The following is a 27,028-nucleotide window of genomic DNA, read 5'->3' as shown; positions in this document are numbered from 1 at the left end:
CCGTTTATGGGAAAGAAGAAAGATTTAAACAAAGAATTCCTTGGACGTCAAAGTCCTCACCGCACGTTTCAAGCTCGGGCACTAATAACCTCAGCTGATCATCTGTTGTGGAACTGGAGCTAGCCAACCAAATTTATAAAAAATCTGAAATTTGATCTTTGCCGGTGTCGTTAAATCTGTCAGCTAGTTTTATTCATGGTTCTTCAGATGCAACAGAAACATTAATGAACAAAAGACTTGAGTTTAGCTCTTCTGGTCAAAAAGGCTGAATATTCAGACCGTGACAAAACGTAGCCATTTGATGCAAAAGGTACCGTTCAGCGTCTGTGTGACGCCCCGGGTGCTGGCGCTACTTTTGTGTTAAAGGCGTTGACCGACCCCAAAGCCCCTTACCCTTACCATCAGGGGCTCACCTGCCAATGGGACTGGTAGATTAAAAAATCCACCGGCCAAACATATTTTTTATTATTTTTTTACCGGCCAAAATAATAACTTAACTTTTTATGTCATGTAAACATTTGTTTCAGTACTTTTAATTGAGATAATGAGGTATTCTGTCCAATACAAACTTAAAAAAGACACCAGATTGAAATTTGAAGCAAAATTAATTTATTGCTAAGTGCACTTAAGACATAACAGTAAATTGTTTTATAAACTTATAAGATGCTTATTGGCTTGACTTGGCTTTAGCGTCATCAGTCATTCAGTAAACTTTCATATAGTGTATCACTAGTATAGGCCTATTATTAATTCTAAGTTGTTTTAATTTATTAAATCTTTGTAAAATAAAAACAGTCTACATTGGTCTCTATTTAGAGTTAAAAAAAATCATAACCATTCATGCACAAAAATGACTGTAGGTTGCACTTTTTACTATTTTAATCATAAATCATTTTTGTGGTTTTGTGTGAAATACTCTGTTTAGAAACGCATCATCCGTCCTGCACCCTTTTCTTTGCGGCTGCTGATGACTTCTCTTCACTGGTACAGAGCTGTTCTACATGCTGCCACCGGCTTTAAAGGGGGTGAACGTAGCAAACAGTATAAATAAACGTGAAATTTACATGGAAATGTTTTAATGGGAGGACACCGGGAGAGAGCAGCAAAATACGAGAGAAGCCCGGGGAAAACAGGAGGGTTGACGGGTGTGAACGTTACGGTGGTAACTAGCTAGCTAAATGCTAAAAACACTCCAGGTATTCCAAGCACGACGACTGCTCCCCGCTCCAATCCTCTAACATATCTACGCCAATCAAACACAAGTCATCTGAAATGAACAAACAACCAATGAACGCCCCAAATCCGTGTGGTACACAATTTTAGATCCCTCAGTACAACGGGGACCAATTTAAGTGTGACACACAAGAAAAACAATGATCCACTGTTAGCTACCGTCAAAGATATTTTAATGGCAATATCGTACCGAATACGTTTACCCACCAATGTGGCGGGTAGCCTTCCAATATTTATACACCAAACGGAAAATCTACCCGCGCTTGGCGGGTGTTAATTTCCAGCCCTGCTTACCATAACCATAAATGTTTGTGCCTAAACCTAAGTCAGCGACTTCATGCATGTCGACCGGCCCTAACCCTACAGCTGTGTACATTGGCCTCACGTAGAAAACCGCGGCATCTGAAAGCGTTGGTCAAAACGCCCTGAGATGAGAATGCGTTGGAATATTAGGGAGATCTTATGATATTAAGTTGTGACGAGAATTCCCGTCAGGTGAAAGACAACAGCCACACATTGATTTTCTCATGCAGTGAAATACAAATGTATAACTGATGAACTCCGCCCAGCTGATGCCACACCGGCGTAGTAATCAACTGAACCACACAGCTCACGCTGTGAGTCCAGGCAGCTGTGACGAGTGGTGACGTAGCTGGCAGAGTTGCAACATAAACATTTAAAAACTGAAGCGCAGCTTTGCTCTGTTTGGGACTGTGAGCTGCACTTTATCTGAGCTGCTTAACCTGTGTGGGTTTGTGGTGCGATTTCTGTCCAAAAGTTCGTTTCAGTTTCAAACTGCGTCGGTCAAACTGTCTGAAGGGGAAAACGTTACTAACAGCGGATCAATAATGTAACGCACAGCAGAGTAAAGGGCAGGTAGACGTTTCATCAAATGACGACGTTAGTTTAGTAACATTCTGACTTTTCTCTGCACCTGTCAGAGAACACAGATCTGTGGGAGAGACTCTGAACGTGCAGAAAGTTTTGAACATGAGCAGAAAAGCTGCTGAAACACAGGAGCTATTAAAGTCCAGGAGTTTCTAACTGAATTAAAATTAAATAACTCCTCATTGAGGTGAAAAGGAGCCCCAGTCACATTTAAAGAGGATCCTTCCCCAAACAAAGACAAAGAGGAGGGAAGACTTAAACCATGATGTTAAAGAAGTTGATCTTCAGGAGAAACAGATCTGAGAGCAGCGCACACATTCTGTTATAGATTTAGAATTTTCACCTGCCACCTGAATTTTGAAAAAGCATCATAAACTGGTGCAGAAAAATGTATCAGTATGCAGAAAATAAAATGTTCGTGTAATTAGCATTAAAGATAAAAATAGAGTTGAAGTCTCGTGTCTCGTCACACCTTTAACAAATATGCAACAACAGTCTGAGTGGGTTGACTGCCACAAGTGACTCTTTATTCAGACAAAAGCTAAACAGAAAGGACATGCAGAGGACAGACGGCCTCTGATGGAGCACCGGCAGCTCTGAAAAACACAAAGCAACATAGCTTAAACACCTTCTACACACGTTTCATCTTTCTATTGTGCGCACGCTCCAGCTTGAAGCTACAAGTAATTTCTCGCAGTAAACATCTAGAACAGGAAGTTGAAGTCCAGTTCCTCCAGGCGAGCATTCTTCTTACTGGCCTTTTTGAGTCCTGCTGGTTTCATTTTGCCCGGCTGGGCGGCGCCACTCTGGACCTGCATGAAGACAGATGGACATTTGGGGAAATTCTGAATAGTCCAATACAAAGAATCACTCAGATAAAGTAGATGAATAGTTCACTGGTTGCTGCAAGAGCTTTCTTTCTTGGTAGGCTTCATCACAGAAAGTTTGGGCGACATTTACATCAAATACTTTTCAGTATCACGTATTAAAACAAATCAAAACGGAAGCAGTGGACACTGAGGTCACCATATTGAAAACCCTGTTATGAATGCAGTTATGCTCTCCGATGATCGGTCACATCGGATTGTACAGACAAAGCGAAGTCTGGAGGTTTACAGTGGAGAGGGGAGGTTAGAGGACCCGTACCTGAACGCCTCGTATGAGGGGACGTGAAAACTGAAACGACAAACTGCTATTTGGAGCTGAAATCAAAGCCATTTCTAACACGTTGGCTTCAGCAGAAGAGACGTTCCTGCAGACAACAGTTTGTCAAACAGAGGCTTTTACTTTGAAAGTATTACTGGAGGTCCTGTTGTAGAAAATGGGACACCTCAGGGCAGTGTGATAGGTCCTCTACTATTCTCAGTGACCAGCTCAAAGGACTTTGGATAAAACACATTTCTAAAGGCCAATTTATCCTTCTGCATCGCACAACTCCCCAAAATGTAACTAAGCTCCGACTTCAACATGATCCGCTCACTTTAAGCCGCTCTGCACCAACAAAGAAGAAGAAACTCAACACAGTGGAACATAGAAACCGCACTGCCACCTAGCGTTTCGGTAACGCAGACACCGACGCTCAATATGAAAGCTCACGACGGCGCGTAGACTCGACGCAGACGTATAAACTGGCCTGAACACATTGGCGTCAGTAAAAAAAGACGTTGCTGCGGCTACCTTGGAGGTTTTGGTGGATCCAGAAGGTTTCAGCGATGAATCTGCCTTCTTCCGTTTGGGCTTCGCAGCATCAACCTGAACACAGCACAAGATTAAAACTTTCGCTGAGTAATTCCTTTACACAGGGTTATTAACAGATGATGTCACATTCACATACAGAGAAACAACCTCCTCTGGTTTGTCATTTGTTGACATGAAGGTTTTACACAGTTTGACTCTGAAAGGCTGCACTGGTTTCAGTTTCGGTGTCGTGTCTTTATTTAGGTTTCAGGTTACGCTACGTCCTGTGAAACTGATTTGTGAATCTTTTCCAGCTGCTGCCTTTCAGATTACTGCAGGTAAAAAAACAAGAATATAAATTAACTCGTGTGCGACGTGGATCGTTCATGTGTTTCTCTCTCACCTTGGCAGGTTGGCAGCTCTTCTGTGGAACTTTTGAAAGAAGAGACAACAGGGGGTTTAAGGTCAAACTGCAGTGAAGTCTTTCTTAATGACTGAGAAAGTGTAGCTCGGTCCTTTTATTAGAGCCTTTAGCTGATGCTGTCATGTTGTTGCCTGATATCAACTCGTTACCTCCTACATTTCAGTCTCCTCGGTGGAGGGGGGCGGAGTCAAAGGTCTGGACTAGGGCTGGACGATACGGCCAAAAATGTTATCACAAAAAGTTTCATATGGATGTCGATAATTATCACGATAAATATCAAATCGTTATTTCTTTCTAGTTTAAAGGCTGATTTTTACTCCTGATGGTTAGTTGAGGTTTAAACGTTTCTGTAAGGTCAGAACACTCGAGGTCAAACAGTGGATCACTTCAAAAATCTGAGGCAGAACATTCAAAACAATCACAATAAAAGCTTTTTTCACTCCTTTTTACTCAACAAATAGAGAAAATTAAATCCTAATTGGTGAATAAAATCAAACATTTATTGAATATTTATCGATCATTTGTTAATTGTTATTGAAAAAAAGGATATCGCGATAATTATTTTTATTGTTTTATTGTCCAGCCCTAGACACATCAGTATCAGGGCCTCGCAGTTAAAGAGGTTTCTTCTTCTCGTACTGAAGAGGTGGAGCTAATGTTTTGCGTGATCTGCACCGTCACGGTCTTTGATTTCTTGGCTCGTGTGCGAGTGTGTTTTGACCTACCAGCTGCGAGTTTTTGCCTCTTGGCCGCTGAACCTGAGTCGGCTGCGAGTTTGCTCGTGGCAGCTGGAAAAAAAAGACATTTTAAAAAGTTAAACGAGCACAAAGGACGATGATGGAAATGATTTCTCTCATTTAGCATCTCAACAGCTTACAGAGACGGTGCTTTTTGTCTGTGGACAGATCATATGTGTCTAACATCACATGCAGCATAGTACCGTGACAAAGCTGTACCGATACACGGGCGCCAAGTATCGACCTTTTATTATACAAATGCAAATTAGAATGGATCTTTTGATACTATAACAATATCAATAGCTTTTTCAGTCCACTAGCCGTTGAGGTTTTTTCTGGCGAGGTCAACAGGGTCGAACGTCAGCGTGCAGGAGAAAGTTGGTAAAATAAAGATGGCGGCATCAGAGAAAGAAAGCAAGAAAGCGGCGTCTGTGTTTCAGTCACATGTATGGAGTTACTTTGCATTTTATGAAGGAGGGGACAGAGATGGATACGACCTACGGGAGTGTCGTGTGGAAATAAAATACTCTGGGAATGCCCTGAACACGAGGGCTCGTCTCACACGCCGCCGTCCAGAGATGGCGTTGGCTGAGGACTGTGAAGCTAATTGCTAAATCAGCTCCACCAAAAGTGAGATGTACAAACAGAGAAATGGATCTTTTTTTAGATAAAACAGATGTTGACAAAGTTTCTCTCTTCGGACATGAGTTGAAGTTTATAAAAATATATTTAATATGGCTATCTCGTCGTACCGTGGGGCCTCTGCTGATTCTTAGCCCTGACGCAGCAGCTCGGACAAACACGACGTGAATATAATGCAGGAGCCCTGCAGCCCATATATTCTTGTTTTGAGAATCATACTCCTGCATATATATCTTGCTCGTAAGAGGTGTAAATTTGTTATTGTTTGGTTGTATAAAACAGTGCTTCAACTGAAAACACAGGTTTTGGCTGTGATCAGATGTGTTGGACCTCCTGGACATACGAGACCCCCCAAGTGCTGTGAGCAGCATCACGATCATTCCTACATTTGAAAGAGTAGGATTTGAAAGTGACAGCGATGGCTCAGATAGGTATTTAATGGCAATATCTGGAGGATTGGTTTGAGAGGTCAGTAGCAGGGTGGCGACGGAGCCGTGGCTAAGGCACACGTCTTTGGTGTGAGATATTTCCGCTGTGATGCATCCACCAATGTGTCGCTGAGCAAGACTCTTAACCAGTGTCTAGTTGCTCCAGAGGCCTCTGACATACATAGCAAGTGAAAGCAGTTTTGGATAAGAGTGTCAGCTAATTAAATAATTATTATTAATTATGTCAAATACCTATATAGTGCAAACCAATCTGAACATGGATGAGTTGCTGACTTTCTGTGGGGTTCTTCTCACATCAGTTGTCACGTGACCGAGATGTCTACAATGAGGCGTGAAAGACTGATTGGTATGTTTGATTGGTTTAGATTGGTAGAAGTTTTATTAAAGAAAGTGCATGAAACCCAAGACCGAAATAGTAATTATGTTGCTTATGGATGGAATTATAGTGAAAAAATGAAGCTATTCCCCTTTTTGCCGAGGACCCCTGGAGCCACCATAAGGACCCCTGGAGCATTTCAAAATAAGAGCGTTCTGCCTGATTGATTTTGCTGACGTGTTCAGATTTAGTTAATTTGTCCAGCTGTCCTTGATTTTTGTGCTTCTATTGTTTTAACTGTGTTTATTGTTGATGTACCGTGGGGAGTCTGCACAGGGTGTTTTATTTTGGTGTCTGACTTCCTGCCCAGGTCATCTGCTCTGTGCTGCTTGACGCAGCTTCCCCTAAAAACTGGCAGTGAATATTGAACTTAAGCTAAAAAAGAAAAATCTCAAAATCGAATTGTAAATCGCAATATGTGGCCGAAAAGTCATTCAGCCCTACTGCGAGTCACAATGCTGAACTTCCTTCCTCCTCTCTGACTCCCTTTGTTGCACATTTCTTCAATTAGCAATCAGAGCTATAGACTAAAAGGGCCTCAGGTGTAGGGTTGGGTATTGTTTAAATTTTAGCAATTCTTATTGAATCTCCGACTTGGGCTTCTCGATATCAAACCCTACACAGGTGAGCTCTTCTGTTCTGGGGCAATAGATGCAAAGACAAGAGAAAGGCAGGTGGAGTGAGAGGACGAGGAAGAGGAAGCTCTGAGGTTCAGCCATCTTGGTCTGACAGTGAGGGAGGCTGGGCTGAGAAAACAACCAAACAACTGAGAGGCTGCATATATGTCTGGATTTATAAAACCATGTTTCTATTCCAAGTCAGTGATAACAAATCAACCCTCTGCCAAACACTGAAAACAGTAAAAATGAGATGTTTGTTGCTGATATGTTCTCAAAACCAGAGTCAACCCAGGACAAGATATTTTTACGTCCTATAAGCAGCTGTTATTTCTTTAATTTTACTTCCTTGTATTACTGCATCTGCTGAAAGCGGCATTTTATTGAGCAGAATTTCTTTGAAACCATCCAGTTTGAGGTCAAACGCCTTCGCCAGACTTGCAGAAGACACATGAAGCGTGGTCATCTGTTGGTTGAAGTTGACCTCCAGTTCGGTTCCCTTCTTCGTGGCTTTTACGATTCCTAAAATCTCGATTCTCACCTTCTGGATGCCAGCACTTTGCACCTGTAAAGAGTGAGATTAACAGTCAAAGAAAAATCCCATTTATTTACGTGGCATCAGATGTGCCTCACTCTGAACTACAAACATGGCTGACCGCAGGAGACGACTGCAGCTACCTTGTGAATTCTGGTGAACCTGGTTGAGTTGAGTGAGACGGTTTCATGGTACTGATTGGTCCTCGCGTTGGTGACCTTGATCACATCTCCAACTGATAATCCTTTGCACTGCTTGGTGTTTTCACCCCACATACAGACGCTGATGGAATCGGTGTCGTCTTTCAGCTGGAAGCTTTTCTTCTTTGCCTTCTTCCGTTCGTCCTTCACCTCAACGTGTTCGCCACGATTGATCTGAACAACCCAGCGACACGGGATTAGAACAGTTTAGGAAAGAGAGTTTAGTCAAAACACATAATTAGTTTTCTCATCAGTCTGAGTGCGTCTGTGTCTGCGTCGCCAAAACGCTAGTTGGTGTTTCTGTGTTCCGCTGTTGGAGTTTATTCTTCTTCGTTGGTGTAGGGCGACTGCAAGTGAGTGGATCATTTTGGAGTTAGAGCTGGTTGATGCTATACAGCAGTTACTTTTATGAAATTACTAAAACGCGGAAACGAGAGAAGGCATCAGAGGAGATCGTGCGAACATATGCAGAAGAAGAAGGATGAGCCAGAAAAGCGACGCTACCAAGCCGACCAATCACAGCTCTTGCGATCTGTCACCACAAGAGGAGCGCGTCAGGCTACGATGTTCCTACGGCGTAGATTCGACGCAGTATGAAGAAATTCAATATTTCTTCTTAGTGAATTTCTTCTTTGCCGTGTACATGAAGTGCTGAGCACTTAGATTTTGATGGGACCACACAGACCCTCAAGACAAATCATAGTTCTCAAACTTAAGCGCTTTAGCTCACCTCTGTCACGGTTCCCTCGACGCTCACGTCAGTCTTGTCAGCAGATAATTTGGCTTCAGAAACGGTGCAAACTGGACAAACGAGCGTCCGAGCTTCCATCTCGAGGTCATCTGGGACGTTAACAGGGCTCGTCTCTGACACTTTGCTCTCTGTGGTCACCCTAACGCAACCCTTATGTATTAAAAGCTTTCTGAACAAGTAGGATTTCTCTTCCTCAATGTTCTTATAGTGCTTTTTCCCATAAACCATCAGTTTGACAGCAGCTGTCTCATCAGCTGCTATCACATAACAGAAGAACTTTTTCTGATCTTTGCTGTTCCGATACATGTGCAGACTGGATTTCTGAATAACTTTCCCAACAATGGCTTTTCCAAGTTCAAGTTCACCGCTGGCGTTCAGGTCACAGATGCTTTTCCTCTGCACACAAAGTAAATGTCCATGAAGGAAGCGTAAATATAAAAACAAAAAGTTGTGAGCAGTGAAAGAAAAAGAAGCAGCACTTACCCAAGAACTGGCGTCGCTCTCCTGGAGATTCCCGTCTCGCTGATGAAGGACATGACGTGATATATATTATATATTAGATATTTTACTGCTGTGACTTTCTCATTACAGTCTCAGTCATTTCCGTGATGTACTGGGAGTGTTTTCATATTATATCCAGGGTGGAAAATTACGTTTAAGCTAACAGGTTTATTTGAAAACTCTTACCATGTCAGGTGGGCAGCATTTCTGTTGATCTTAAAAGGAGAAACAAACATTAGTGTTTCCACACAGTTTAGTTGCAGATCTCATTTCATCAATCAGCTGACTTTTAGCTGCATGTAGGCAGCGCTAGTTAATGTAAAAAAAGATTTAGATCATTAACTGGTGGTTTGATTCCGACCTCACGTCTTGTTTCTATTCGACCATTATTGCTGGAAGACGTGTTCAAAATAATGTATGTCGATTAAAGCTGGGAAAATTACACAAAGTAGCCATGACTTTAAACTGATGTGGGATCAGATCTGTCAGCACGAGAACTCGAAAGTAGAAGACAAAAATCAGACCGCGCACTGCACCTGAGAGCACAGGTGTTCACCTGCCTCCTGCAGGTGTTCACCTGCCTCCTGCCTCCTGCAGGTGTTCACCTGCCTCCTGCAGGTGTTCACCTGCCTCCTACCTCCTGCAGGTGTTCACCTACCTCCTGCAGGTGTTCACCTACCACCTACAGGTGTTCACCTACCACCTACAGGTGTTCACCTACCTCCTACAGGTGTTCACCTGCCTCCTACCTCCTGCAGGTGTTCACCTACCTCCTGCAGGTGTTCACCTACCTCCTACAGGTGTTCACCTACCTCCTACAGGTGTTCACCTGCCTCCTACCTCCTGCAGGTGTTCACCTACCTCCTGCAGGTGTTCACCTACCTCCTACAGGTGTTCACCTGCCTCCTACCTCCTGCAGGTGTTCACCTACCTCCTACAGGTGTTCACCTACCTCCTACAGGTGTTCACCTGCCTCCTACCTCCTGCAGGTGTTCACCTACCTCCTGCAGGTGTTCACCTACCACCTACAGGTGTTCACCTACCTCCTACAGGTGTTCACCTGCCTCCTACCTCCTGCAGGTGTTCACCTGCCTCCTGCAGGTGTTCACCTACCTCCTGCCTCCTGCAGGTGTTCACCTGCCTCCTGCAGGTGTTCACCTACCTCCTACCTCCTGCAGGTGTTCACCTGCCTCCTACAGGTGTTCACCTACCTCCTGCAGGTGTTCACCTACCTCCTACCTCCTGCAAGTGTTCACCTGCGTTCACCTGCCTCCTGCAGGTGTTCACCTACCTCCTACCTCCTGCAGGTGTTCACCTGCCTCCTACAGGTGTTCACCTACCTCCTGCAGGTGTTCACCTACCTCCTACCTCCTGCAAGTGTTCACCTGCGTTCACCTGCCTCCTGCAGGTGTTCACCTACCTCCTACCTCCTGCAGGTGTTCACCTGCCTCCTACAGGTGTTCACCTACCTCCTGCAGGTGTTCACCTACCTCCTACCTCCTGCAAGTGTTCACCTGCGTTCACCTGCCTCCTGCAGGTGAACACCTACCTCCTACCTCCTGCAGGTGTTCACCTGCCTCCTACCTCCTGCAGGTGTTCACCTGCCTCCTGCAGGTGTTCACCTGCCTCCTACCTCCTGCAGGTGTTCACCTGCCTCCTGCAGGTGTTCACCTACCTCCTGCAGGTGTTCACCTACCTACCTCCTGCCTCCTGCAGGTGTTCACCTACCTCCTGCAGGTGTTCACCTACCTCCTACAGGTGTTCACCTGCCTCCTACCTCCTGCAGGTGTTCACCTACCTCCTGCAGGTGTTCACCTACCACCTACAGGTGTTCACCTACCACCTACAGGTGTTCACCTGCCTCCTACCTCCTGCAGGTGTTCACCTACCTCCTGCAGGTGTTCACCTACCTCCTGCCTCCTGCAGGTGTTCACCTACCACCTACAGGTGTTCACCTACCACCTACAGGTGTTCACCTGCCTCCTGCCTCCTGCAGGTGTTCACCTACCACCTACAGGTGTTCACCTACCACCTACAGGTGTTCACCTGCCTCCTACCTCCTGCAGGTGTTCACCTACCTCCTGCAGGTGTTCACCTACCTCCTGCAGGTGTTCACCTACCTCCTGCCTCCTACAGGTGTTCACCTACCTCCTGCCTCCTGCAGGTGTTCACCTACCACCTACAGGTGTTCACCTACCACCTACAGGTGTTCACCTGCCTCCTACCTCCTGCAGGTGTTCACCTACCTCCTGCAGGTGTTCACCTACCTCCTGCAGGTGTTCACCTACCTCCTGCCTCCTACAGGTGTTCACCTACCTCCTGCCTCCTACAGGTGTTCACCTGCCTCCTACCTCCTGCAGGTGTTCACCTACCTCCTGCAGGTGTTCACCTACCTCCTGCAGGTGTTCACCTACCTCCTGCCTCCTACAGGTGTTCACCTACCTCCTGCCTCCTACAGGTGTTCACCTACCTCCTGCCTCCTGCAGGTGTTCACCTACCTCCTGCAGGTGTTCACCTACCTCCTGCAGGTCTTCCTTCCTCCTTATCCCAATCACATTTCCTCTTCTTCCCTGAAAATGACAGAAACCCAGCTGTTCAGCTCTACGTCTCCAAAACAAACAGAAAACACCAGATCGTAGCTCTACATTTTTCGGTTTTCATCATGTCTGTTGTCGAAGTTTCGAAGTTTCATCGATGCTGATGTAAGAGGTGTTATATTTTGCAGAGCTCGCCTCCATGTTATGTGAGCTCTCCTAGCAAAATGTTATATTGGCGCACTGCTGATGCGTCAGGTAGTGAATAGACCAGCGTTCACCTCATCCTGCTCTTTGAGTTTGCGTCGGATCGGCGCATCATTAAGCTCCACACAAACCTGAACCTGGCTCACTTTGAATAGATGAGAGAACTTAGACAGTCCCTCTTTTTAGTTAGCAAGAACGAATACGTCTTCTCCAACAATTCAAACTGTCACCGTATGAACTCACCTTTATTCTCTATGTCGTGTTTGTTCCTCAGTTTGTCCACAAAGGGGCGCAGCAGGTCCTGGACTACAGCGTCCCTCCTTGGTATCTCTTCCATTGCGTTCCTGACCACAGAGATGGACTCTTCTAATCCGTAGCACTCGATGATTTTTTGGGGCATCGTCACTCTGGACTTTTTGTCCCTCTGACCTTTAGGGATTTTGTCCAGAAATTCCTTCATCTTCACGTACTGTTGTTGATCTAGCTGCTCCAGGATGGCGGTCAGAGCTGATCTCCAGTCTCTCTCTGAAATATCAGACATCTCTGACACACGACAGAGCAGGAGAGTTAGAAACAACCACAAATTGCACATCAAGAAACAGCATGAACTCCGCATTTACCGTCTGTTACTGGCAGCTCATACAGATGTTTCCCGAGAGAATGCTGATGTGAAATCATGTTTTTTAAACGTTTATATACATCCAAGTTACTCTTACGACACGTCGTCAGAGTTATGAGACGTTACTGATCATGTCAACTTTGTCTCTTTTACATGTATGCATGTGCAGTTTGTAGGTACTTGTACTTTACTGACATATTTCTGCCATATGCTACTTTCTACTTCTACTCCAGTGGATTTCAGAGGGAGGTTTTGTTCTTTTTACTCCCTGCTGGAGTTCCATGAAGCTGAGAATACTTCAGTACTTTAACTTAAGCAGGATTTTCAATGTAATGCAATTGTAATGGAGTATTTTTACATCGGTGTACAGGTACTTTAAAGGATCTGAGAACTTCTTCCATCACTGGACATCATTATTATCGAGTGGTGGTTTTACGCTGGTTTGCACCCATCCCAGCAGGGAGCCGGCGCTGGTAGTGTCTTGTTAAAATATTTCAAGATTGGCATGTTTGGGTAAATAGTAGTTTATTTTAGTACATCCAGCATATTCCAAGTATTTTGTGACTGAATTTTAAAAATCATTTCACAAGAGCATGTATCAGAACACAGACAGAAGTTAACGTTCGGGCTGCACGATATTGGAAAAAACTGACTTTTCTTTTCCAAGATAAATATTGCGAAAAGAAAAAATCAAAGAATTTTCACCAGGTGACTTCAGCTGCTTTTATTTGAATAAAAATCAGTATCCCAGATTTATTGGGGTGGCAGGAAAACACCTTTCTTTTAGTGCAAACTAACCTTTCTTGAGCTTTAATGCAGTAAACAGATATTGAAACCAAACGATTTTCTCCACCTCATCACTTATTTTCAAGTTGTTGTCAACAACTAACGGGGGCGGGGCCTATTTAGGCTGTTTGATGCCCTGAATATTGTGATTCCTGTTTGCTCAGTCGTGTCTCTCGTGTCAGTCTTTTGTATCAAGGAGCAAAAAAGTTGAGGTGTTTGAGTAAGTTTGACTGGCTTGACTGCGCTACTAGCCCTAGTTAGCTTTATTTTATTTTATTTTATTAACTTTAAAGCCTAAACGTTACATCACCAGCAATGACTGACATGGATGTATACCTGTGTGTATACAGTATAGTACAGTCATGCAGTGCGTTATGTGTTATTTATGGCCATGAATGTAAATATTTACACACACGTAAATAGTGAATCAGTCACCATGAACCTTTTTATAAAAAACATCTATTTTATACAGATGTTATTAATGATCTTGTAAAGCGCTTTTAAACTACATCTGCATTCACCAGTCACACACATTCACACACTGAGCCTAAGTGCTCAAACCGGAAACTAACATCCACACTCACTCATACGCTGGCGGAACAGCCGCCAGGGGCAAATCGGGATTGAACCGCCGACCTTCCGATTAACGGCCAACCCGCTCTTCCTCCTGAGCCACAGTAGATATATTTTTGAAAACAAATGATAAATGTAATACTCACTTTGTCGGTTTTCTTTCCAGGTGAACTCGCCGTTTGCCCTCTCAGTGGCGGGAAGTTTGAATTCTTTAGTTTTTTTGGTGCAGTGACTCGGGTGGAAGAGACCAACTTAGATCATGTTTTAAAACCCGCTCGCTGCTCTGCTTTACCATGAATTAATGCTAAAATAAATGAAGAGTAATACTTTTCATCATCAAATATAAATTTTATTTCCAACTTAGACTGTTAATCCTCAAACGTACAGTTTCAAGATGACATGCAGCCCCCCCGCATGTAAACAGTGGTTTAGCCCGCTGAGAAAAGTTCACACTTTCACTTTCATGCTGCCTGTTGTGTTAGTGAGAGAGCGAATATTTAACCTCAGTCTGTGGTGGAAGAAGTATTCAGACTGTACATAAAAGTATTGATCGATTTATATTTATTCATTGCTGATACTTTTGGAACTTATCCATCAATATCCTGCACTTCTATTAATGTGTTGGACCTTTTATTTCTTTATTTTCCTACTTAAACGACAGATATTTTATGTCTTTACTTTGAGTATATAGAGTATTAAAGTATACACAGTACTTATACATATATATAATATGAGCATTCAAGTTCATGTTTGACCTTGAAAAGAGTAATTTGACAAATATTAACACAAGGTCCTCTGATGAGCGACTCTGCAGGCATTAACGCTGCAGCCAGCACCTGGACCAGCATGGAGTTAAGTTCATATATATACTGTTTACACTCTAATAAGCTCAGCATTCAGCACAACCTCCCAACTGAGAGAACTCTGTTGTGAAGTTTGCAGACGACACCACCATCAGCGGGCGGAAACTGATAACGTTGCAGAGCGGGCGTCAAAACCAAGGAGATAAAGACACACTGCAGTTTCAGGTTCCCGGGAATCAGCATCACAGAGAAGCTGACATGGTCGTCTCACATCTCCACGCTGCTGAAGAAAGCTGATCAGTGATATCTGTGAGGTTCCTGCAGAGCCCAAAGGATCCTAAAGGACAGCACCCACCCGGCCACAGCCTGTTCACCTCGCTGCATTCTGGGAAGACATGTAGAAGTTTCTGCTGTCGCTTTCCCCCCCAAACTATCAGACTCTTAAACTCCAATTCATCCTCAGCACTGCTCCACTGATCATAGTTTATTTCTGTTTACCATTTTATTGTGTAGCAGAAGGGAGATACAAAACTCAGTTTCACTATATAACCTGTTATATTGTGACAATAAAATCTACCTAATAATTTGTTCTGTTATTTATCAGAAAAGCTGACTTCAGATGTGCTTCTGAAACCTGAAGACTTTTTACTTTGATATAAAACAGAAGAAGCTGCAACAGGACTTTACTTAATCGATAACAAAATAACTTAATTTCCTGTTGGGCCAGTAATCGATTTAGCTTTAGACAAACAGATCCTTCGGACATAAAGTTGTGTTTCATCTCCTGAAGGAACCTGATCAATATTCAGTGACTGTCACAATCGTTTGTTAATTAACCTTTTCTTACAGCTGAATCTGGTTCCTGTGCCAAACTACATGCAATTTCTCTGATATGATTCACTTAAATGCGCTTTGCGAGAGACTTCACACCAAACGTCATGCAAATAAAAGGACAATTTCTAAAATTCTCAAAAAACGGAGACAATAATCTTTTTAGTTTTTAAACACACTTACTTTATTGCAAAGGATTATCCACGATCGTTCATTTGTCACGTTAAACACCTTTCAGTTTTATCCACAGTAACACTTTATCATTTATTTATCATTATTTTAACATTTTGATTTCCTGCCAGCAGCTCTGTGGAGTCGACACCTGGATGTTTCTGATCAGTCTGCTTCAGCAGATTCATCGAAAACAGATGAAGCAGACTCGGGCGTCACCAAACATTATTAAGATGTTAAATTGTTTAAAGCAGCTGACAGGAAACACTTTCGCCGAAGACGATGTCATTTATAATTATTTCCTCATTAATTTCAATGGACTTGATGTGATCACAGAAACCGACCCGTTTAAACGCAACATAAAACATAAACATAACGTTTCATCCAACAACAACGACGAACATCACAGCCGACAACAAACACATCAGCTTTAAAATAAATAATAATTCAGCCTGACCCCGCCCCCCTCCGGTGACGTCAGCTGCTGATTGGTCCGCTACAAAAGGAAGTCATGTGACACTAACGTAAACTTTTTGAGCAGGAAAAATGAGCTCCGGCTGCCGTCGGGCCCTCGGGTCGTCAGGGGTCACGGCTGCGGCTCTTTATGTGACCATGTACTCCTGCCGCTTGTTGAGCCGGACCTGGCAGAGCGACACGGCGCCCACCGCCACGTAGATGCCGGCGGCGATGAAGCAGTTGATGCCGACCTGGTTGTACAGACTGTAGATGTTCTGAGGAGGGTTTTTACTGCAGGAGAGAAGAAGAAGAGTTACTCAGATCTACAGACACCAGGCTGCAGCTGACCGCTGGTTTAATGATCAATCTGATCAGTAATTTCCCAATTAATCAAAGTGTCTGTTATAATTTCACACATCTTCAAGTGTCTTGTTCTCGTCCAGAACCACACACACATGTTCAGTTTACCACCAGGCGTGACAGAGAAAAGCATTTAACTGATTGTGATTCTGATATCGACTTGTTGTTGGAGGAGACTCACTCGTTACGGATGTCCTCCTCGGTGAACGGGACGTCCTCGATCAGCACGGCCGACTTCGCGCTGAAGAAGATTCCCAGCATCACCTGGGAAAACAAAAAGAGCGGATCAACGTGAGGTTCGGGGGACACAGCGGAGGCCACAGGATGTACAGGTTTGTTATTATTCACGTTCACATCAAACTTCCTGTTCGGCAGCACCGAAACCGCTCGGTGAGGTTTAGGAAAAGATCGTGGTTTGGGTTAAACCGTTATGACGGTTAAGTTGCATAACTTTACTAAAATGAATCAATGTTGCTTTTTTGTTTCACCCGGGAAACGAAACCCGTGTCCTGGGTGAAAGTCCAGTTTCTGACCCACCTGTCCATCGCAACCCCGTCCTTACTCTGACTTTTCTGTGACCTTCTGTTACGTCCAGACTAAAACAGTGAAGTTTGGAAACACTTTAAAACTTTTGTGTTTTCGTGGGGCAAAAACGGAGGACTTTAGAAACGATGACGCTCACCCTCGCTGACTGTTACAAAATAATATTTTGTGCCGTGCAAATAACACTCACCTACACTTGTCCTGTCATGTCGCCGTATTTACTTTGCGAAAACTCCCAGTCTGTTTCCCGCCGCTTTTAACTCCCGTGTTACATTCAGTAACAGTCCCAGCTCGTTATTGGTCCATGCAAAATAAAATCTCATGTGGTTCTTCGTCTGCAGTACTTTATTCTTTCGCCAAATCTTCTGTAACTACAGAACAAACCATCTGCTTCATGTTTACACCGGCACGCCCAGCGTACCTGAACGGCCACCGGCTGTGCGTTTTCACTCGTTTTAATACAGACGGAGATCAACTCTGATCCGCAGCTAAAACGCTGCTGTGGACGGAGATCGGATTCGTTTAAAAACCAAGACGCAGTAGTGTGGACTGACGCCTGAAGGGCTTCCCAAGGTGTTAAATACCGACGCCAGGGGTCTTGACCAAGTGTCCATATGTGACGACTTGGGAGTGAAAACGGTTTAAAACATTCACATCTTCTCACGAAGAGCTGAGCAAACTGGAGCTGAAACAATTACTCAAGTTGCTCATCGATTAACTATTTAAGTGATTTTTCATTCATTCTGCTTTACAGCTTCTCCATTGTTTCAGCCTCTGTGTTACATTAACGCACATTTTTGCAGATATCAGGTTATTATTTTGCTCTTTTCATCTTAAAACAAACTATTTCACATTATTATGATTATTATTGTTGTAAATGTCTGTTATATTTAAGATTCTTGTACTTTTCTCTTACTTTGTTAAATGTGACCATTATGCACCGAGACAAACCAAAGCAAACTCCCTGTTCTTGAAAACCCACCTGGCACTAGTTTATATTGGATTATATATAATTCTATGTGCATTTGTTTCTTAACTTGTGAGATTTCTATCTCAGTAAACTGAGTTTCTTTGGACAGCTGAAGACGTCGCCTCGGTTTTACACTTTGGCAACTAGTAACACGTTATGAATCCAAAACGACATCATCAACAGCTGCAGATAAAAGCTCCTGCATCTGTTATATTTTATGATCTGTCAGTGGAAAAACTGACTTCCTGCTCTGAAACATCACATGAGGGCAAAAATAAAAGTCACATGATTCAGTTAAACCGGAATTATCTGCTCCTGGAGTTCCTCAATTTAAACCCTTCGAGATGATATGACAAGATAATTTATAAATAAATAATCAGGCTGTTAATGATACTGATCAATAAGTGTCTGATTTAGCTTTAACTACTAAACTGTTAATAAGGTGAAACTGGGCAGTGATCATTCATTTGTCTGTAAAACCAGACTTTAGTCGCATCCACAGTGTTGATTACACATTAAATTACATTTGTTTAGAACGAGGTCATCGATCACACCGACGCTGTATTGATCACTAATGCAGTAATATTATCTACCGTAGATTTAGCTTGGCCTTCTGGGGCTCCGTCTATTCGCCGGAGTGGGACCTGTGTCCAAGGATTACTTTGTGTCAGAAGGTTTGCGTTTCACCATTTTTAAGAGTTTAGTGAACAAACTGAATCAGCAGTGAGGAGATCCAACATTTACGATCAATACAAAAACGTCCCCGTGATCTGGTTCGCCAGCAGACGCAGATACTCCAGGAAATAGTCGGCTCCCCTTGCCAGAGCTCAGTAAGCCTTACCAGCATGATGACCCCCCAGATGCTGATCACGATCCCGCACGCGGCCATCTTCGGCCCGCAGAACAGAAGCGACGGCATGTCCGCGTTTATCGATCAACCAGAAGCTGCTTTTATTTCTGATTCTCTGAGAAAACGGAGGAATGATCCATCGACGGAGCCTCGCAGTCAGCTGATTCTCCTCATCACTCGGCGTTACTCGGCGGAACTCGGAAGCTACCGTGACCACGCACAGCGACCAATGAAAACGCCCACTGCCCCGAGCCCCGCCTCTTCCTCTGTGACTGACCAATGGCGTTCAACTTCGAAAGTAGCGCAACATTCCCTTTATCCCGTCTATCTTTTGTTGTTCGATTTTTATAAATTTTTTCTTCTGAATATGTAAAATATAAATGATTCCGGATTGATTCACAGGTTCTGATCAGGTTCGGATCTTCCAAAGCTTCTTTGTTTTATCTTCTTAAATCTTTTCACGGTCTCTATGGAAGCCCGCTAACGACAGCGAGCTAGGAGCTAACTTTAGCTTAGCAGCTAGCCGGATATTTTAGTGTTTTTGTTTTGATTGAAGAACGAAGTTTAAAAAAAAAAAAAGAGCTTCAACTCTCTCACCGAAATGACGTCTGCCTCTGCAAAGGTAAGTTCTCACCTGGTTTATAGGAGCACGGTCAGTAAATCGCATTAAGAGAGCAGGTCACACACACAGGTCCGCTATACACCAAACTCCACTCAGAAATCTGTCACTTTAAAACGTTTTCTTCTGCCACGAATACAAACTTCAATTAAAGTGCCTCAACTTTTTTACTTTTTAATTTAGTAGAACCTAACAGTAGATTCGGCGCGTAGTTACACGTGTAATGTTAAAAAGAAACCCACACTTTACTGGTTACTTGCTGCACCTGCCAGCAGTGGTGAAACGTTAAACGCTCTTGATTATGACATTCAGTTATGTTTAAAGGCGCTGCTGGGTGGACCGGGTTTTGTGCAGACTTTGGTGGAAGACCCTCATTATTTATAGTCTTGAGAAAGTTTTTAGCTGCTGATTGGCAATATATCATCATATGATTCCTGCTCACATTAAAGATACAGCACGTGTTGTCTGTAGTTATTATTATTATTTTTATTATTATTATTATTATTATTATTATGTGGCAAAGACAGACAGTAGCATATATAAAAATGAAAAAAACACAAGTACGGACAGTTACACAGAAGAATAATGAGCTCACAATTAAAAAGAGTAGTTTTGAGTAAGTTTCACAATTAAAAAACATTTACATATTATGGAGTCTGCCTCTAATTCTTTTATTTTTAATTTAAAAGCATTTAACGATAAATTAAATATTAAAAGAATTTGGCACAGAAAGCATAAAGGAGAGTATTTATTGGCCATTACTCTTCTGCATGATAAAAGGATGGCAGCAGACCAAGAATTGCCTTTATATGAAGGTGTACTAATGAAGGAGCCCACGGGCGACCAGAGTTTAACGTCACCATCATCATGTTAACCTGAGATGTTCTCCTCAAACCAAACCAACACACGGTCCTCTGCGCTGCAGGTGGGGGAGATTTTCTCAGCAGCAGGAGCCGCCTTCACCAAGTTAGGAGAGCTGACCATGCAGCTGCACCCGGTGTCAGACTCCAGCCCTGCAGGGTGAGGCACACAAACACACACTGGAGCTGGCATTAATGAAAGTGCAGAGCAGTAAAAAACAAACAGACCGTTAGTAGTAACACCTCTGAAGGGACTTCCATAAATCATTATCATCTGGCCGAACTTCCTGTCTGCACACACACGACGTGGAAACAAGTTACAGATCAATCAGCAGAAGCATAAAGAAGTCTTGTCTTCGTCCTCAGGGCCAAATGGACGGAGACGGAGATCGAGATGCTGCGTCTGGCGGTGCGTCGGTTCGGAGACGACCTCAACAACATCAGCACTGTGATCAAAGAGCGCACTGTGTAAGCTCACCTGTTGGTCACGACGGCAGCGAGCCGCTTTAACGGCTGCTCTGCACGTTTAAGGTTTTATTTCTCCATTAAGGTGAAAAAGCACGGTTTGGTGAGTCTTAACATGTTAATCCTGCAGAAAACCCTTTACAGAGCCATAATATAATAAATCCAGATGTGGCTCAGGTTGTAATTTTTACCTTAATTAATTATTTTAAATTTTTTGTTTGTGATAATTGAGACATTTTGGTAAATCGTTTCCTCTAGTTAACGCACAAACCTTCTTACACACCTTTTAATAATCAGGGAGGTGACAGTGTAAGTACATTTACTCAAATACTGTACTTAAGTACAAATTTGAGGTACTTTTCATGCCACTTTCTGCTCCAGCTCAGAGGGAGATGTTGTACTTCACTTTACAGTCAGATTTTTACACACAAAACACATGAAGAGTTTATAAAATGTTTTGTTTTGTTATAAAATACAACTCCAACAGTGAACGTGACTCCTGAATGTTTTTCCAGGGCTCAGGGGGGGTTTGTCAGGTTCGATCAGCTGACTACAGGGCGGACTGCTGATTGGCTGTTTCTTCTTCTCCTCCTGCAGCGCTCAGATAAAGAGCACGGTGAAGAGGAAGCTGTACGAGGACAGCAGGGTCCCCATTTCCTCTGAAGCCCCAAAGAAGACCGTGAAGAAAGCCGCCGCCGTCGCTGTGACGCCGGCCCCCGCCGCTCCCGCCATGATCGCCGTGCCCACCTCGCAGGTAGTCGTGGCGACCGGCATGCAGAGCAGCCCCTCTCTGGCCCCGCCCATCAAGAAACAGAAGACAGCAGGTGAGAAATTACAGGAAGTACGGCGACGTTCTTTTAGCCAAGTTTGACGTTACATATCGGCTGTTGTGGACAAGATAGTGTGAAAATGAAACAGAACGAGCTTCTCCGATGGTTTTTAAACGAATACTGCATTCAATCCTTTTTGTAACCAGATCAGGAAAAAATGACTATTTGTAAGATTTTGTTCGCAGCCAAACATGCGAGCAACACTTCTTTCTTATGTGCCCGCACGCCGCTTGTTAGTCCATGTGTGATTTTATCAGCCTCCACCTTGAGCCTGCAGACAAATGTGACGGAACTTGAACTTCCAAATATGGTTCGTCCCAAAAGCCGCCGCACACAAAACGTGATGACGTTTATCTCGGCCGCTCGCAGAGCCGTTAAATAAGTTTCAACGTAGTAATCAGTGTACATTATGCTTTAATATTCCTATACTATAATTATATATTATAGTATATTAATACTATAATTACTGCAAATATCTATTTATAATAATAAAGCAGTGTTTCAATTCAAACCACTGTTTATTTTTTTATTTGTTCCAAAGTGATTTTAAATTTCACAAGCCAAGAATGTTTCTGAACATCCGGAGCCAGATCAGTGTCTTGATTTAAAACTTTACAACATTACTGAGAATTAAATGACAGAATAACAGCGGTACGAACATTAACACTATGGTTCAGCTGTCGCTGGACACGTCTGCTGCGTTGGCTGCAGTGGTCTGTGTGACGGGGCTGAACGGAGCTAGCTGGCTAATTATTCCTGACAGCCCTCAGAAGTATATTACTCTCGCCCTCACAGGGCGTGTGCCTAAAGTTATTGATGTATGCACGTTGACACGTTGGCTATATAATATTGACACCCGTCTGCACCGTGGTCGGCACTTACGGAGCTTCTTGACTCCAAAAATGTTTGAACACATTTTTGATTCGCCATCAATTTTTGTCAAACTGCCGATACTCTAAATCTACAGAGTTGATTTCTCGCCTCAAAAACTTGTCAGAAGTGAATTTAAAGTTCTGCTGTTGGCCTTTAAAATATAAAACGGTTTGCATTACGTGGGCCGAAATTAACGCCATCACGGTTTGCGTGCGGTGTCTTCTGCGACAAACCATATTTGGAAGTTCAAATTCCATAACCTTCGTCTGCGGGCTGCAGCTGGACATACTTGGTTTGGGCTACTGTAGAAACATGGCGGCTCGCGGTGTCTGTAGATAGAAATGTTTCATTCTAAGGTAATAAAAACATCACGGTTCATCATGTGAGGTCCACTGAAAACACAGTTATGTTATCTTGTGTTGCATTTCTGTCGAGAGATCCTCAGAAATATTACACACTGAACCTTTTAAATTCATTTAACACAACTCACAGTGTTCAATAAACTATTTCACTTCTTCTTTCGTATTCAAAAACAAAAACACCTCGCGTGCTGTCGTCCTTCGTCTGATTGGATGACCTGATCAGGATGAGATAATATAAAAATAGTAAATCAGCTACTATGGCTTTAACAGGTGGCACTTTACGCAAGCTATAGAATGAAGTACTTGACTGGTATCTGTATCACTTTAAGGGTACTGGTACTGTAAAATTTTAAGCGATACCCAGCCGTAGTTCACTAGACTTTACAACTCTTAACAGAGATAAGGAGGTGGCTTGTTAGCTGCTTCCATCACCAGCAGACATACAGATATCTGTGATTACATTTTGAAGACAGTTAAAACAATAATCAAAATTGATTTTAAGATTTCTGTAACTTCAAAACAGATAGTGACAATTACTTTTTCACTCTTAAAATTCCAGTTTAATTAACGTAATTTAATATATCTTGACGACGTCCCTCCCTCTCTCTGCAGACGTGACGCTCAGCGCCCTGAACGACTCGGACGTGAACAGCGACCTGGTGGACATCGAAGGACTCGGCGACGGCTCCTCCACCAAAAAACTCAACTTTGACCAAGGTAAAGCTCAGCGACGATTTATTTATTCAGAACAAAACCTAGTTATCAATACTTTTTTTAGTATTAATGATCTTATAGTGTGTTTCATGTGATTTATAACTCTGATCTTATACGTCATATTTCTATCTACTTTTTTCTTATTGCAAGAAGAAACGTGACAAACGATCGCCACACTAGTCACCAGTTAATTATTTTAGGGAACAGACACAAGTAAAGAGAAAGATCGTGAACTCCATAATGTTAATGAAGTCGGAACAAGATGGCTGACAGTTATTTATTGTAGTTTGTAAAGGTGCCTTGGTAGAATATAGCCGTGTTTCCATCAAGGTTTTTTAATGCGCATTTTGAAGTATCGCGTTAGAAAAAGTCGATGGAAACGGCAAAGTAAAAAAAAAAAAAATCCTTAATTTTACAAAAATGCTTTTGCGGCCGCTTGAGGTGTTTTTTGTGGAAAAAGAAACACTTTTTCCGAGTAAGCTCTGACGTAGCGAACTTGTAACTCACGTCTGATCAGCTGTTTCTGCTGTCGGCGTCTCGCCCGGATGTGCAGAGTTCTGCACGCCGGCCGAGCATTTCCTGCAGCTCGCGGCCGGTGACGCTCATTTGTGCAGAGAAAAGAGGTGGATGCCGATCCGGGCAGGAAGCCTTCATCATCTGTTCTGCTGAATTATGCATTCACCTCTTAAAGGTCCTTCTCAGTGTTTAAAATCATTATCTGGAGGTGCGTGCAGAACTCGGCATAACACCGGATATTCCCATATCGTGCGGAGACATGGCTGGTAGCAACTTGCCTGCTTGAAACATTCCTGAGGACCTCTCTCCATTTTTCTAAGATCATTGGCCCTCAGGTTCATGCGACTGGTTTTGTTTCTGGTTTGGAACCCAGACACCTTGTTTATTACAGCCGTGTGTAACGTCACTACTGACGTAACTACGCTCGCCGCAGCCTGGTTTATTCGCTCCTAATCGCATTTTCAAAAGTACGCTTTAAATTCGCATTACAATTGGATGGAACAGTTTGAGTTGATCTGGATGCGACGTCTCCCCTTGTTCCCGCAGAGAGCCTAAACCTGGACTCCAGCCTCATCATGAACTCCAGCGACCTCCCGCTCCTGTCCCGCTGACCTCTGACCTCTCAGCCGACCCCCAGGACCACAGAAAACATCCTGAACGTCTCAAACACAAACACTTTTCTTTTACAAAAGGCCTCTCCCTCTTGTCTCCTGAAGACACTCGAGTCTCTGCATCACGTTTTTTAAACTGAAGTCGTAAAAACACATTAAGCTGAAAATGTTTCAAAGATTCAGACATTTAAAAAGTGACGAGAAATATTTTGGAGCCATCAAATTTATTTACATTTTCTTTCTTCTTTTTTTTTTTTTTAAGCCGGACGGTAATTTGTTCTGACGGATGAACTCCAGGTTTTGGTTTGTTGCTTTCTGTGTGGCAGGATTACGTTTGTTCAGCAGTGACTTTTAGTTTCTGAAAAGTTTGAAAAATCTGACAAAAACAAAAGGAAAAGAACCGTCCGTCTGTCATCATGAAGAATAACTCGGATCAGTGCTGATGATAAAGTGTGTGACCCTGCAGAGACATGATGGTGTCAGGGCAGGGAAGTTAGTTGATACCTCGCTCGTGCCTTCAGGATTTATTTCATCCTCCAACTGATTGTTTAATCCCTCAATTGAGTAATCGCGCAGCATCTGATTTCTTTTGCTGTTCTGAAGATGTTTCCTGAATCCTCAAAGACTCTTCGAGCCGTCTCCTGCCCGACAAAACATTGTCAGTGCACTTCACAGAGAGAAAATAACAATATAAAGTATGAGTAAAAAACCGAAGCTAAATATTAACATGTTATTTTGTATTAAATAAGTAACGAACTACAAAGAAACATCAACATAACAGAACAGTTTTTTGGTTCATGTTCAAGCAGGCAGCTCTGTCTGGCAGCCGTCTTTGTTTATATCAGGAGAAGGAAAGGGTTGAAAATGATTTTATTAGGCAGGAAATTTGAAACATTTTTTCATCCTGCTGGTTGGAGGAGTCTTTGAGGATTCGGGATGTTTCTTCAGAGCAGTAGGACGTGTTTTTACGTGTTTTATTGACGTATATCCACGTATCAGACTGCGTCTAACACAAGTTCAAACGAGGGAACAAAATAAGTTTACTGAACTTGAGTTTATCAAAAGGTTTCTCCCCTGAGCACGACCAGGACTTAACTCTGGTAGTGGTCTGTATTTTTACCTCCCTTCGGTCCCAATGGGAGACATTTTTCAGAAAAAATATGAACATAGTCAACGGCAAGAGACAACTGATGTTTAGATACCGTTTGAATCGTTTTTGTTTGTCAGTTTAACGATATTTAAGTTGAGAAAGTCGCATTAAAGTGACATTTAGTTTTATGTGAAACCGTTCAATGAACTACCATCCCTTTTCTCGCACAGTATGAATCACCAGCATGTTAGCGCTGTAATGCTAAGCTAACGTTCATTGCTTGCTTGCTACTAGCTAGGTAGCTTATCTATGTTCCACGCACACAGATGTATCTCATCTGATGTGTTTAATCCAACGACTCCTGGTCCTTTCACCACATCATCTACACATGGAAACTCTTTGATGTTCGCTTCAGCGACGTTAGCTTCATTGAACTTAGCTTCAGTTGCAGTAGCTTCAGTCACGTTAGCTTCAGTAATGGTATCTTCAGTAACATTAGCTTCAGTCACGTTAGCTTCAGTAACATTAGCTGCAGTAACGTGAGCTGCAGTGATGTTAGCTTCATTGAACTTAGCTTCAGTTACAGTAGCTTCAGTCACGTTAGCTTTAGTAACATTAGCTTCAGTGACGTTAGCTTCAGTCACTGAGAGAAAATTTTGTATTTGTGATCTTTGTAATTATGTATTTTCAGTCTTACACTTCAACAGTTTTACCACAAATTGTGACTGTCTTGACTTAAATTATCTTTTAAACTTATAAAAAGTGTGTGCGTCATTGACTTCGGAACATTTTTTCTGAAAAAAGATCCCATGCTGGTCCACAGGAAGCCCGGGCGCTGTAGTTTCTGTCAGACTAGCAGGAGGAAAAAGTGCATCTGTTTGGGACTATTTTCAGTGGCGGATGAGTCCACATGTTGGACCGAGTCAGAATAAACTATAGTGTGTGTTTATGGTGACGAAGGAACACGTTGAGCATGACAAGAAAAAATATTGAAACTCTTCCTTTAAACTGTCAGTGTTTCTGACGGTTGGCGATGGATCATGTTAAAAACAAAATCAGCTTTTTGACGTGAACATTTTATCAATCAGTGGCTGTAAGTGATGTAAAAACATGTTAAATAAAAAAACAAAGTAAACCGTCAGCTCCTCTTGTGTTTTAATTTTTCTGGTGATTAAAAGCTGCTTACTTCTGACTGCTGCCCCCTTGTGGTGAAAAGACAACTGCAAGAACCATAATGTTCTAATTTTGACAATAAAAGAATGAGCTTAACTAACGGTGAAATGATGAGAATCAATTAGTTGATCAACAGAAATGAATTAGCAACTATTATAATCATTGAGCTTTTTTTTTAAGCA

The 27,028-nt window shown here is 42.8% G+C and overlaps 3 protein-coding genes across 5 annotated transcripts; 1 reads left to right on the top strand and 2 right to left on the bottom strand.

Moving 5' to 3' along the window:
* Positions 1-2,621: 2,621 nt before the first annotated feature.
* On the bottom strand, positions 2,622-14,564 carry LOC119895622. 3 transcript variants are annotated; one of them, XM_038708863.1, is made up of 11 exons: positions 13,896-14,564; positions 12,015-12,314; positions 11,550-11,600; positions 9,217-9,245; positions 9,013-9,051; positions 8,509-8,925; positions 7,722-7,952; positions 4,948-7,608; positions 4,202-4,230; positions 3,799-3,873; positions 2,622-2,933 (listed from the first exon to the last, which is right to left on the bottom strand). In XM_038708863.1, the coding sequence occupies exons 2-8, from the start codon at positions 12,310-12,312 to the stop codon at positions 7,351-7,353; spliced, it is 1,323 nt and encodes a 440-aa protein (XP_038564791.1). In that variant the 5' UTR covers positions 12,313-12,314; positions 13,896-14,564; the 3' UTR covers positions 2,622-2,933; positions 3,799-3,873; positions 4,202-4,230; positions 4,948-7,350. The 3 variants fall into 3 exon arrangements, with proteins under 3 accessions (XP_038564791.1, XP_038564792.1, XP_038564793.1); XM_038708864.1 differs by lacking the exon at positions 4,202-4,230; XM_038708865.1 differs by lacking the exon at positions 11,550-11,600.
* Positions 14,565-15,542: 978 nt separating this feature from the next.
* Positions 15,543-18,930, bottom strand: rnasekb (ribonuclease, RNase K b). Its single transcript, XM_038708908.1, has 3 exons — positions 18,725-18,930; positions 16,552-16,634; positions 15,543-16,301 (listed from the first exon to the last, which is right to left on the bottom strand). Exons 1-3 carry the CDS (start codon positions 18,800-18,802, stop codon positions 16,157-16,159), a joined length of 306 nt encoding a protein of 101 aa, XP_038564836.1. The 5' UTR covers positions 18,803-18,930; the 3' UTR covers positions 15,543-16,156.
* Positions 18,931-19,035: 105 nt separating this feature from the next.
* cunh17orf49 (chromosome unknown C17orf49 homolog) lies at positions 19,036-26,814 on the top strand. Its single transcript, XM_038708901.1, has 6 exons — positions 19,036-19,355; positions 20,278-20,372; positions 20,579-20,680; positions 21,275-21,501; positions 23,355-23,459; positions 24,519-26,814. The coding sequence occupies exons 1-6, from the start codon at positions 19,335-19,337 to the stop codon at positions 24,581-24,583; spliced, it is 615 nt and encodes a 204-aa protein (XP_038564829.1). The 5' UTR covers positions 19,036-19,334; the 3' UTR covers positions 24,584-26,814.
* The last annotated feature ends 214 nt before the right edge of the window (positions 26,815-27,028 follow it).

The sequence above is a fragment of the Micropterus salmoides genome, unplaced genomic scaffold (genome assembly GCF_014851395.1).
Source record: "Micropterus salmoides isolate LMB-PRFRI ecotype aquatic unplaced genomic scaffold, ASM1485139v1 Ms_hic_scaffold_9, whole genome shotgun sequence".
In the NCBI taxonomy this organism is placed as follows: domain Eukaryota; kingdom Metazoa; phylum Chordata; class Actinopteri; order Centrarchiformes; family Centrarchidae; genus Micropterus; species Micropterus salmoides.
This window is presented reverse-complemented; position numbering and strand designations above follow the sequence as displayed.

Excerpts from the sequence above, each read along its gene's own strand:
- cunh17orf49 (XM_038708901.1), top strand. The coding sequence starts at position 19,335 with ATGACGTCTGCCTCTGCAAAG. Across the intron at positions 19,356-20,277 it reads TGACGTCTGCCTCTGCAAAG|GTGGGGGAGATTTTCTCAGC; the intron begins GTAAGTTCTCAC and ends TCTGCGCTGCAG. Across the intron at positions 21,502-23,354 it reads CAAGAAACAGAAGACAGCAG|ACGTGACGCTCAGCGCCCTG; the intron begins GTGAGAAATTAC and ends CTCTCTCTGCAG.
- LOC119895622 (XM_038708863.1), bottom strand. The coding sequence starts at position 12,312 with ATGTCTGATATTTCAGAGAGAGACTGGAGATCAGCTCTGACCGCCATC. Across the intron at positions 9,246-11,549 it reads GGAAGGAAGACCTGCAGGAG|ATCAACAGAAATGCTGCCCA; the intron begins GTAGGTGAACAC and ends TCTCCTTTTAAG. Across the intron at positions 9,052-9,216 it reads AATGCTGCCCACCTGACATG|CGAGACGGGAATCTCCAGGA; the intron begins GTAAGAGTTTTC and ends GTCCTTCATCAG.
- rnasekb (XM_038708908.1), bottom strand. The coding sequence starts at position 18,802 with ATGCCGTCGCTTCTGTTCTGCGGGCCGAAGATGGCCGCGTGCGGGATC. Across the intron at positions 16,635-18,724 it reads TCTGGGGGGTCATCATGCTG|GTGATGCTGGGAATCTTCTT; the intron begins GTAAGGCTTACT and ends TTGTTTTCCCAG. Across the intron at positions 16,302-16,551 it reads GAGGAGGACATCCGTAACGA|TAAAAACCCTCCTCAGAACA; the intron begins GTGAGTCTCCTC and ends TCTCTCCTGCAG.